The sequence below is a fragment of the Cicer arietinum genome, chromosome 6, assembly GCF_000331145.2.
Source record: "Cicer arietinum cultivar CDC Frontier isolate Library 1 chromosome 6, Cicar.CDCFrontier_v2.0, whole genome shotgun sequence".
Taxonomy (NCBI): Eukaryota; Viridiplantae; Streptophyta; class Magnoliopsida; order Fabales; family Fabaceae; genus Cicer; species Cicer arietinum.
This window is the reverse complement of record NC_021165.2, coordinates 1,519,627-1,532,086: the sequence shown is the minus strand read 5'-3', so window position 1 is coordinate 1,532,086 and position 12,460 is coordinate 1,519,627. Positions and strand designations below refer to the sequence as shown.

At 29.5% G+C, this 12,460-nt stretch overlaps 2 protein-coding genes across 2 annotated transcripts; both read left to right on the top strand.

The window, feature by feature from the left end:
- The first annotated feature begins 363 nt into the window (after positions 1 to 363).
- LOC101506764 (WUSCHEL-related homeobox 5-like) lies at positions 364 to 1,378 on the top strand. The gene is made up of 2 exons (XM_004503335.4): positions 364 to 869; positions 1,052 to 1,378. The coding sequence occupies exons 1-2, from the start codon at positions 509 to 511 to the stop codon at positions 1,243 to 1,245; spliced, it is 555 nt and encodes a 184-aa protein (XP_004503392.1). The 5' UTR covers positions 364 to 508; the 3' UTR covers positions 1,246 to 1,378.
- Positions 1,379 to 6,711: 5,333 nt separating this feature from the next.
- Positions 6,712 to 10,692, top strand: LOC101510610 (26S proteasome non-ATPase regulatory subunit 7 homolog A). Its single transcript, XM_004503174.3, has 10 exons — positions 6,712 to 7,082; positions 8,401 to 8,493; positions 8,572 to 8,653; positions 8,939 to 9,035; positions 9,143 to 9,218; positions 9,361 to 9,419; positions 9,585 to 9,707; positions 9,968 to 10,025; positions 10,111 to 10,196; positions 10,315 to 10,692. The coding sequence occupies exons 1-10, from the start codon at positions 6,896 to 6,898 to the stop codon at positions 10,381 to 10,383; spliced, it is 930 nt and encodes a 309-aa protein (XP_004503231.1). The 5' UTR covers positions 6,712 to 6,895; the 3' UTR covers positions 10,384 to 10,692.
- The last annotated feature ends 1,768 nt before the right edge of the window (positions 10,693 to 12,460 follow it).

Here is a 12,460-nt window from a genome sequence, read left to right as displayed (position 1 = left end):
TTTGAGGTTACTAGGGAGCCAAATATACTGATAGTTGTTAAAAAAATCTATGCTTATATATAATATAGTAATAAAAAACAGTGTTGTGTCTATATTCCTATAACATAAACTACATATATAGTTTAACAAATATTAGAAAAACTTAGTTATTGTCTGCTCCAAGACCAAAACGTTGAATAGTGGCTGTTTTTATGCATGTCTAATTGTCTTTTTGATTTCTTTATCATATAATAAGCACAAAAAACTAGGCTAAATCAGAACCCCACATATAGTTCAATCTCAGTCACATTCCCTAATTAAAATAAAATTAAAAAAAGATGCAGAAAACATGAATTACAAAAGTATAGTAATACAAAATAAAAAGAAGAGCAAAAAAGACAAAAATTTAGGCACCAGATTGTTGATTATAAATGCACACGGACTCTGATATTTATGGTTCAGAAGCACAGAACTAAAGTTTTTCAGTTCAGACTTTAGAAACAGAGAATCATTTTGAGTGTGTGGAAAAATGGAAGAGAGTATGTCAGGGTTTTGTATTAGAAATGGAAGTGTTCGTGGCAGTAGTGGAACAAAATGTGGACGTTGGAATCCAACTAGTGAACAAGTTAAGGTTCTGACTGAACTTTTCAGTTCAGGACTCCGTACACCAAGTACTGATCAGATTCAAAACATTTCTACTCAGCTTAGTTTTTATGGTAAGATTGAGAGCAAGAATGTCTTTTATTGGTTTCAAAATCATAAGGCTAGAGAAAGACAGAAGCGTCGTCGTCGCAAGCTTTCTTCTTATGACGACGACGATGATGATAATAATAATAATAAGGATCTGCTCCGTCACCAAAATACTATCTCCATGAATTCTTCCACACAAAGTAAGTATATGTATGTTAATAGATCTAAGGTTTTAAATTACTCTCGTAGTCTCAATTGCGCAGACGTTAAAAAAACTTTTTATATTGACGATGTATCAATATTTTTCTATTTATAGTATTGCATTCTTTATTTCAATATTGTTTAATATTTCTAACATTTTGATTTTTTTTATTTCTTTCAGATTTTGCGCAGCTCTATCAGGTTTCAGAGCCGAAGAGAGTGATTGAGACACTTCAGCTCTTTCCTTTGAACTCATTTGGTGAAACAGAATCAAAGAATTTGAGGGTGCATGCAAATGAATGTAGGGATAATATGTTTTCATACACCATGGGAGAACATTCACCATTAGATCTTTGTTTGAGTACTTTTATGTAAACTTGGAATAAATTTTTGTAGGTGGTGGTAATATGGTGGTTGGAGATAGGGAGGGTATGTTCTGTTATAAATAAAATACATTATTTTTTGTTATGATAAACATTTCGCTAATGCCATGTAAAATCAGTTTATATGGTAAGAGACTATAAAAATATTTGATATGCGAAAGAATGAGTTAAGGCTATGTAATGTTTTAAATTGCAGTCACATGTATATATGTAGTTTAAATGCAAGTATAAAAAGAAAAAGTATGTGTCTTTAAATTAATTAATATACTAATTAGTTTAATTATTCTTCTAATAAATATTGAAAATGCTTGGACATTCTCCTCTGCATGCTCGTTCAAATTGGTTTTTCAATATGTGGGTATACTCTGTTGGATTATTATTTATCCATATAAATTTTGAAAATTTGGGATTCTGACTCTTATGGTCTCACGAGAGATGTCCTCTTGAAATGAATGGATTATTAAAATGCATAAATTATATTCTAGTATGTCTATACTCCATGAGTCATGCCTCGGGTCTGTTCCACATCTTTGGTTATCACGAACCATTTACACACACATAAAGTAGTAGTATAATATAATATAAAAAATGGTACCAAACCAGGTTGGAAGATTCATACATGGTTGTCATTTAGAACTAATTCAAATTATTGTTCTGATTCTAAACCAGTGGGATTACTCTGATTCGCATGCAATAGAGCTGGTCACGTGCAAGGCAAACCAATTAACAAATTACTTGTGATCATAATTTCAATGGTAAGAACTTTTTTTATTTTATATAATTTTTTAATGGTTGAGATTCATCTATCTTCGCTTGGTCACTTTACTTTTTAATTTACATTTCAAGAATTATATGACTCTTTTAAAGGGAATAATTCAATTTAAGAATAAAATCAATATATTAAGTTATCCAAAATATAAAGTGTGTGAAAAATAACTAAGTAAAGATACATAATTTCAAACAAACGTTACAGAATCACTTGTGAAATAAAATAAAAGAACTAGCATAATTCATTTCTAAACAAGTTAATGGATTGATCTACCATTGACTAATATCATAGGGAAAAGTCTTAACTTTAGCTTTGATTTATACCATGATAATAGTCTAACACACTCCATAATTTGAACTACAATACTACCTTGTTGTTTGAGAATACGATAATTACCCTCTTTTTAAATTGTCAAAATGCAAGTCAGTCATATTTTTTGTGTTATAGGCAAATATTACATGCAATGTATAACTAATAATAGACATTTACAAAGTTAATCATTAATACTCACTTTAACAATTATTCAATTATACTTATTTGTCTATACATATAAACTCATTTTCACAAAATTCACTAAAATTTGATAATCAACTTTCTCCGTATTAAAATAAGTATTTTAAGGAGATAATTTTTAAAAAAATTGCATATTGTATCTTTTTAGATTAAAGGTGAATCAAATAAATAATCAATCTCACATTCCAAGATTGAAATGATTGTAATTTTCAAAAATCACAATATATAGAATTTGATTAAACATAAGTTTTTACGGTGGAAAATAAGGTTGAATTTTTCCATAACATATATTTGACCTTCCTAAATATAGGTTTATCATTGTTTCTGATGTTAATATTAGTGTCGCATATGATTGTAAATGGCTAAGATGTCAATTTAATATTGGGATCTTTTTTATTTTAATGATACATTTGCACTACAATTACTTAAAAGAAATTGTCTTTTAAGATTATTGTTTCATATAAATTTTTAAAAATGCAATAAATAAATGAACTAATTAACTTTCACACACCCTTTTTCCCTTTTTTTTATTAGCTAAAATTTGCACACACAAAAATGAATGAATTATTTTTTTTAAAGTAAATTTTTAGAAGAAAAAATGAATGAAAGTAAAGAAAATTTGATTTGCAAAAAAAAAAAATGAATAAATTAAGATTTTTTTTAGTAATTGATGAAAACCTATAGCACAAAGACTTACATATCTTGCAGAAAAGAATACCACGTGATCCTTTTTAATTACAACAAAGTCTTGCCGAACTTAAAATACAAAAAGTAATTATTAATATAAAAGTGATAAAAGACTAAAAGTGTTAAACCATTGCACTCCACTGAAATAATGATTATAAATAATGTCTTGAAAATTTTAAAAGATAATTATAGATTTTAATAATTATAGATTTTAAAAAATATAATTTTGAAAGAAGCATAACTTGTTTTACTCTAATAAAAATAATACTTACATATAAGTAAACATTTTCAAGTTGAAATTACATAGATAATTTTTAATAATAATAATAATAGTATTTATTTGCTTCTTTTTGGTCAATTGTCAACACAAGAATGATCATGTATCATGGGTATTTTGTGTCCATCACTTGTACGCAAGAATGATTATGTTTCTTATATGCAGCCGATATAACATGAAGGAATAAGAAAACATTCAATTATGATATGAATTAGGTGAGGTAGCAATGTTAATCACAATAAAGAGAGTTTGAATTGTGATTATTTCAATTTTTTTATTTATATGTTTAATTTAATTTAACTCAATACCAATCTTGATTGAAATAGAATGTCTAAAATATTCTAGTCGATAGAAGTAAATAAAGCAGATTATTTTATAGTAAAATTATTTGTGTGTGCAAATAGTTAAAAATAAGAGATAAATAAATCACACACAAAAAATATATTGGTTCACTAAATTCGGACTAGTCCAGTCCTCACAACTGTGAGATTTTCACTATGTGCTTCAGAAATAGAATGCTTTCCTTCACACCATTTCTCTAGATCGCACATTGATCAATTACAATCTTTACCTTTCAACATATGAGTGTTTTTTACAGTCACCTTTGAATCTTAAAAAGATTTTTATAAACACACTTCATCTAACATAAAAAATAGATTTGAATTACAAATGATGTGTATGATAAAAGTATTTGGGATCTTGAAACTTCTTAATATTTTTTTGAGATAAATAATGACAAGTTCATTAAATGATGATCCACATATATATTGAAGAGAGTTGAAGTTTTCTTGAAGAGTTTTTAACTTGTTCTTACTAGAACAAGTGTTTGTAGATTTGCAAATTGAACTATTTCCATCATCTTCCAATTGATTTTCAATTTATAGATGATCAGAGGCTTTGACTATTCATTTTAAACTTAATATATCTATTAGACACATCAACCAAGTGTCAGATCTATTTTTAAACAATTAAACACATGTTTATATTGTTGTCCAAAATGTTCTTGACAAAACCATAATGTTCTTGCTTTTGAATCTGATGGAAAATGTGAATGAGTGAGTTATGTGAAATGTCAGTTGATATTCCTCCAAATTTTGGTTCTACTAGAGCTTTTTGCATAATAATGTAAGTACAATTTACTTGCGTTCTTGCTCACAACTCATCAATCTAGAGATCAATTTGGTAATCAATCTAGTGATTGTTTTTTTTTTTTTACATTCAACTCGAGTTCTAGATTTGACCACTGATTTGAGTAGTCTTGATACTCTTTAATTTGTGATTTGAATTATGAAAAATAATTTGTTATAATTATGTCTTTAAAAGAGAATAACTAGAATGTTCTTTTATAAAGCTAGAATGTTATTGGTTCTTTGTAGAATGGAAAGCGTGATTGAGTGATTGAAAGGTTGTGAAGTGTTAGTCATTTGTTTCAGAAGTATGTCGAGTTTTGTGTAAAAAAGTGTAGCAACAATGTTCTTTCGTCCTTGTTGTTCTTTATCACAAATCATCAATATGAAGATCGATCTTGTCATTGATATGAAGGTTCTTTGAGCCTTCAGCTTGAATTCGGAACTTGGTGATTGTTTTGAGTATTCTTGATATTCTTTTTATCTTGAGATTTGAACTATGGAGAATGACTCGTTTTACTTATGTCGTTAAAACAAAATAACCAGAATGATCTTGATAAACCATAATGATCATTTGATAAACTCGAATGATCATTTGATAAATCAGGACAATCTTTAAATAAACTAGAATGATCATTTGACAAACTAGAATGATATTTGAATAACCAAAACGATAATTTGATAAATTAGAATAATCATTTTATAAACTAGAATGATCTTTTGTAAAAACAAAGTGTTCTTTTGATCAATTTATCATTAATTTGAATATCAATCTAGATATCATTTTGTAGATCAAATATGAAGAACATTCTCCATGATTATTTTTGCAAGTAGACTTTCAAATCTTGACGTTTAATTGCTCATTAAATGTTGGAAAACTCATACCCATGTCACTATCCGAGTGCAATCGGCAAAAGCAAGTTTACCTTACTTATATTTTTAATATAATGCATTCTGCTGTCAAAAGTAGGAGATAGTGTTTGAAACGTCAACTAATTTACTGCATGTTGTTCTTCCAAAAAGATTTTTATTGTCAATTGTTCTTTAATATAATAACCAGAACATTATGGTGAATGTTCTTCCATCATTCTTTTGTTAAAATAATACTTCATACAATTTCTCTTGGTATTGCTCAAATTTTGTCTTGTTCGTCTAGTATCACTAAGTTAATTTAAATATTATTTTTGTGTTTCAAAAACTATATTTGCAATTGATTATTACAATTGACGGAAACAAAAGTTATTATTACATTTATATTAATTATTTGAGATACATGCGATTTTTTTTTCTATCAATAATTCAATTTTTTTAAAAATTACTAAAATACTCTTATTTAAAAACTAAATACTAAAATATCTTTTTTTTTCTTAATTATAAGTCGCCTTTCTGAATTTACAGAGACAACTTTTTAATAGAATTTTTAATTTTTTTTCTTCAACTTTTATTTCAAATTAACATATATATTTATTTGTTTATTTATTTATTATATACTAAGGTGTAAGAGAGAAAGGGATTAGTTCTATTACTTGGCCCCCCATAAAATAATGAATATTCTCCGAAATTAATAAAATAAAAACACATTGAATTAATATGAAGTAGAGTGTCATAATAAAAATGAATAAGCCCTTAAATTTTAATTTAATTAACAAATATTAATATTATTAAAATGAATGTTATATTTTAAATTCGATTTTTTGAAATTTAAAATAAAATAAGTCTCGTAAAATCTGGAGTGTTTTGGTAAGATTGTTGTTAAAATGTATTTTAACTAAAAATTTCAAAATCTATATGTTTTATAATTTATATGTTTTTGAATATAACAAATATTTTATAGATTGTAAAAAAAATTAATTGAATACTGTCGAAGGAATTGGTTGATTTAATATATTAAAAATTACACCCTTTAAGATTTAAAGTTAAAAAATAAAATAAAACCAATGCTTAGGGCTACAGGCCCAATTCGGTTTACGAAAATTAAATTTGGGCCACTAGAACGAAAGAACGAGTGCTGTTCTGACGTATTCGTGTTCAAGACGAAAAGCAGAAAAGGAAAAGAATAAATTTGGGCCACTATAACAAAAGAACGAGTGCTGTTGAGGTCTCGTACGTATTCGTGTCCAACACGAAAAGCAAAGAAAAGAAAAAGAAAATAAGAACAAAAGTACGGTGGAGAGTGGTGAAGCAGAGCGACAATTGAAGTGAGAGAAAGAAAGAAAACAGTTGATACCGACTACCGAGTAAGAAGAGAAATCCGAGCTTCGAATTTACAATGGATGTGATAAAGACGCAGCAAATCTCATCTCGCCCAATCGAGAAAGTGGTGGTTCATCCACTAGTGTTACTCAGCATCGTCGACAACTACAATAGAGTCGCCAAGGACACGCGCAAGCGCGTCGTCGGCGTTTTGCTCGGTTCCACTTTCAAAGGCACCGTCGATGTTTCCAATAGCTACGCCGGTTCGGATCTTTTCTCTTTTCCAACACCGCATTTTTATTTTTTATTTTCTCTTTTTTACTCAATGCCAGTTGTGACGATTTGTGCCCTAATTTTAGCAAGGCAATGTATATTTCCTAATTTAAAGAAATTATGTTTATTCAAATTCAACTGATCTATGTGAAGAGCTCTTAGAATTTTCTTAAGATTTGTTTTGCATTTGAATCCAGAATGAACAGACATTATTTCTGAATTAGTTAGGAGTAGTGTTAATATGTAAGCTTGACCTTCAAGTTTTTATGCGTGTGATATTATATGGTAATAAATACTTAATTTGAGTATATGTGTCTCGGTTTTGATCCACATGTTGCCAATTCTATGTAACGCACATAGTTATTAGTAATTTCTACAAGGCATGATTCAGTGTGACATGGATCGAAGCATGCCGATTTGTTTGTGAAAATCTTAACCTTAATTGTTTTATAGTTTAGTTCTATGTAATGGTCGAAGGGTTATGTTAGGCTGTCGTAGAACTTAGTCGAATCTCTATGACAGTTCAGTGTGATGGTTGAAGGATTGTGTTAGCGTGCTAGGTAGTCGACATCTAACTAAAACTTAGTCAAATCTGTATGACAGTTTTTTGTGATCATTGAAAGGTTTTTTTAGGTAGTCGACAACAATATCAAGCAACTCCATAATGGATCAAACAACTCCATAATGCTCTATCATATAGCGTATATCTATCCAACTCATTAATCTATGCCTTTCTTAATAGTTTTTTTAGGTCTCCCTTTGCCTCTAGCGGTCTGACTATCCTCCATTTGATTTAATCTCCTTACTATAGAATCTACAAGTATCTTCTCCATATGTCCAAAGCACCTAACCCGAGTATCCACCATCTTTTCTACTATAGGTGTTGCCCCAACTCTATAATGCTATCGATGTCATTCCCATTTCTATATTACTTCGACAACCAACCTAAATATTGGTCGCATCTCTAGGACAGTTTTGTGTGATTGTTGACTATGTTTTTTAGGTTTTGCGTTGTCTTATTTATAATTTCAATGAACTCTTGAAGACTGAACATAGTTGTGACTTCTTATTAAATTGACATGTTTGTTATATTTTATGTATATGGGATTATGAAGTTTTCCTTAACACTAGTTGCTCCGTTGGTCTGTTTTCTGAGTTGGATAATATCCAATTGAATGTGTAAAATCATTACTTCAAATGTAAATTTGGTTCAGAAGATTCCGTCATCTATTTATGATTTAGAAATATTATCAGCTAATAAAATAAGTGAAATGTATATCTCTCGCTAATTGGTTATCTAATTAATAGTGCCCTTTGAAGAAGATGACAAGGACCCTAGCATTTGGTTTCTCGACCACAACTACCACGAAGCAATGTTTTCCATGTTTAAGAGAATAAATGGTATGAGTTGGTAGCTTTTCATTTTCTTGTATCATTCTCTCTATTCAATATCTGATCTAATCAAAACATTGTTTACAGCGAAGGAGCATGTCGTGGGGTGGTATAGCACTGGTCCAAAACTGCGTGAAAATGACCTCGACGTTCATGGGTTATTTAATGAGTATGTTTAATTAACTGAATCCTGTGTAGAGTGATGTTTCTATACTGTGCTTTTACTTCATATAAGAATTAATCTCTCCCAGAAATATTTGCAAATTTAGCGGCTTGGTAAATTCTTTACACTTTTACTCATGAAAATACTGTCATGATTTGGTTGGAACTTTATAAGACATTTCTATGTGTTACAGTTATTCTGTTTGCCACTTTACTGCATTATTGTCTTCATCTGTACTTTGTGTCCTGGATCTCACTTTATCCAAATTGCTCATGCTTAAAACTGTTGCAGCTATGTTCCCAATCCTGTTTTGGTTATAATTGATGTTGAACCTAAGGAGTTGGGAATTCCAACAAAAGCATACTATGCTGTTGAGGAGGTTAAGGAGGTAAAATTTAAGCCCTTTTTATCTATGATAAAAATATTGAACTTCTTTTTTTCTTGATGCTTAGTGGGGAGGCACAGGAACTAATAGATAGTTTATTTTGAATGCAGAATGCTACTCAGAAAAGCCAAAAGGTCTTTGTGCATGTGCAATCAGAGATTGCTGCTCATGAGGTTGAGGAAATTGGTATGCCATTTAATGTAAAACTACTGCAATTTTTCTAAGGTTCATTTTTATTTTGTTTCTTTTTGGTTGGGCTTTTGAATTTTTTTATCCATATAGTTGCTGAACATTTTCGTCTATTATGTATTCTTCTTATCTTGGGCAGGAGTGGAACACTTGCTTAGGGATGTGAAGGATACAACCATTAGCACCCTCGCAACCGAGGTTTGTTTTCTTAATTATCCTTATTTATTCCTTACTTTTTCTTTGTTTCCTTTTTTTTTTCATGATGCTATCTCTTTTTATATGTTGTTTTATCTGCAATGAGTTTATGAGTCATTTTAGTGAAAAAATGAACACGGAGTGCTTACTTTGTAGCTTTTTACATAGGTGAGCGGCAAACTCACAGCCTTGAAAGGTTTGGATGCAAGACTTAAAGAGATAAGGAGTTACCTGGATCTTGTTATTGATGGAAAGCTTCCCTTAAACCATGAGATCCTATACCATCTACAGGTTTGTTTCTCATAATCTTGCATATTAAATACTTGTCCCTTGGCTTTGTCATTAAATTGTTTGTGAATGTGGTTTGGAGTATCTTCTGCTGATCCACACCTCTTTGTTTAAATTAGAATTTCGATTTTAACAGCTCAACTAATCAACCATGAGATATTAATGGCAGGAAGAAATAATTGTGTGGAATAATACAAGTTTTTTCGATGCTTTTGCTCCATTGTTGGTTTTTCACAATCTAATTTCTTGTTTCAATTTGTTAGGACGTGTTCAACCTGCTACCAAATCTTAATGTCACTGATCTTATCAAGGCTTTTGCAGGTTAAGATTTGTGATCTGATTGTATGAGTATAATGTTTTTCTGAATGTCTCTTCTAGATTTTTGATCCCTATCCTACATGTGTAGTGAAAACCAATGATATGATGCTGGTAATATACCTATCGTCCCTCATTAGAAGTGTAATTGCACTTCACAACTTGATTAACAACAAGGTGAGATTCACTATCTTGAATTTTGGTCCGAAAATTATTGATCCTTGCTGATTTTGCCTTTTATATTTAGGATTCCGTAATGTGATTTATGACTTTTAATATTTGAATGTACTTTCAGATGCTCAACAAAGAACATGAAAGGGCAGAAGACTCAAAATCAGTACCAGTGCCAAGTGCAGCTGCATAATATTTGAGGGTTGCAATGGTTGAAGCTCAAAGACACTGTGATTGGTTCCATAGACTGAGATTGTTACAACTTAATCGCTTTTGTCGATCTTCTTAAGCATGTCTGATAGGTTAGAGAAATACACGTAACGTGACATAATGATCCTTTTACATTATTTCCTGTGCTATATTTATGTATTTTACTCTTCTATTCTATGATTATTTTCTTAGTTTAGTCGCTTTGTTAGCAACTGTTGAAAAACTCACTATTATAAACCAATGAACGAGGATGTCAGGAATGAAGTCTGTGTCAGTAAACTTTTGCTGATTATCACCTGCCTATTAAGTAATAGTTTTAGGTTAGTTAACGCACGTACAGTGTTGTGAAGTTTTGGCCCATATTGAGGTTAGTGTAAAGTTATATAATAGTTCATTTTGAGTCTCTCCATCACTATCACCAACTAGATCTAATGGTCTTCACTCTTCACTAAGGTTTGACTTATTGACCTTATCGCTTGAAGGAGATACGTTTTGGATAAGTTGTGCATAATTGAAAACTGCATTGGCCTGTGGCCTGATTGCCAATACTGTTATTAATTATGATGCCAATCAAATCAAATTCATATACGTAAAGTGATGCTTTGCCTTGAACCAATCCAATTTCTATTCGATAATAGTAAAACCCACATGTGAATCAAAGTAATGGATTCTGCAGATAAATGGTATGGAGCTGATACTGAATGCAATTATGTATAGGTATGTATGCATGCATGATAATAATTATGAAGAGTACTGTAGTGTGTATATTTAGAAAATAGTCAACGGGACCGTATATATATACACACACGTGGAAGGAAGGGTTCATCGAAAACAGGATTCTATTTAACCTCTATATTGAAGGAAGGGTTAAATCAATTTTTCATATTTATAAAATTTCAAAATTTTATTTTTAGTTTCTTTAAAAAAAAAAGTTACATATTTTAATTCAATTTTAGTTTGTATTGGAGCATTACATGTGTATAATACTATAAAAGTTACTTAATAAACATGAGTTCGAAAGTAGATTTCTAGGTCTTTATTTTATTGATTTTTATTTTGAACATGTGACATTTAAAAAATTTATATTAATTCATCCTAAGTTAAAAGATTTATATTTATTGCAGATGAATTTTTAATAATATTTTAAACATACTTACAAAAAATCGTTTAAAAAGTTAAAAGACGTTTCGTTTTAGTAAAGACTAAAATAATTTGTAAAATAATTTTATAGAAACTAAAATATATAATTTTTTTACGAGACTAACAATAAAATTTTAAAATTGTATAGAAATTAAAAATTTATTTAACCTCTAAATTACCTTTTTTTATTTGTGATGTATTAACGTAGTAATTTATATATAGCCGTAAGTCCAAACATATAGTAATTTAAATAATTTGGGACTATGTGCATAAAAATATTATATTATATTATTGGACTATTACAAAATATTTAATAATTTATAAACATAAATAGTATATAAAATATTTTAGAACCTCAAAATTTTGAGATCTTATCCGATTATGGATCGATCTGCTTACAGTATGCATGGCCATTTTGAGTGTATGTCGACACTATTGTACAAGTATTCGACAAGGTGGAAATCTTATAGGTTATTTCTCATAGATCTTTTCATCATTGTGCAGGCATACATGCTGGATTAGTACAGACGCTGAACCCAAATCGAATCCACTCCAAAATTCCATTGACACTATTTATCTTTTATTTTGTAATATAAGTAAAACTTCCGGTGATTGTTTGATGATCAGTATAATGAGATAGATATGATATACTTATGTTATTCTATTATAATTTTTTATTTGATGAATCACTCAAATATGAACATTAATTAAAATTTTAAATAATATCCTACTTGAGCCTTATTTTATTAATCTTTAATTTAAACTGAGTTAAAATAACCCTATTCCAATTTTATAAAAGTTAGAAAATATTTTTTCGTTTTTGTCTTTTTCATATCCCACTCATACATTTCTCTTCTCGCTCTCTCCAGCGGCTCTTCTCTCCCTCCTTTTTCTTTTCACCACCGCACCGCTCGACGCTC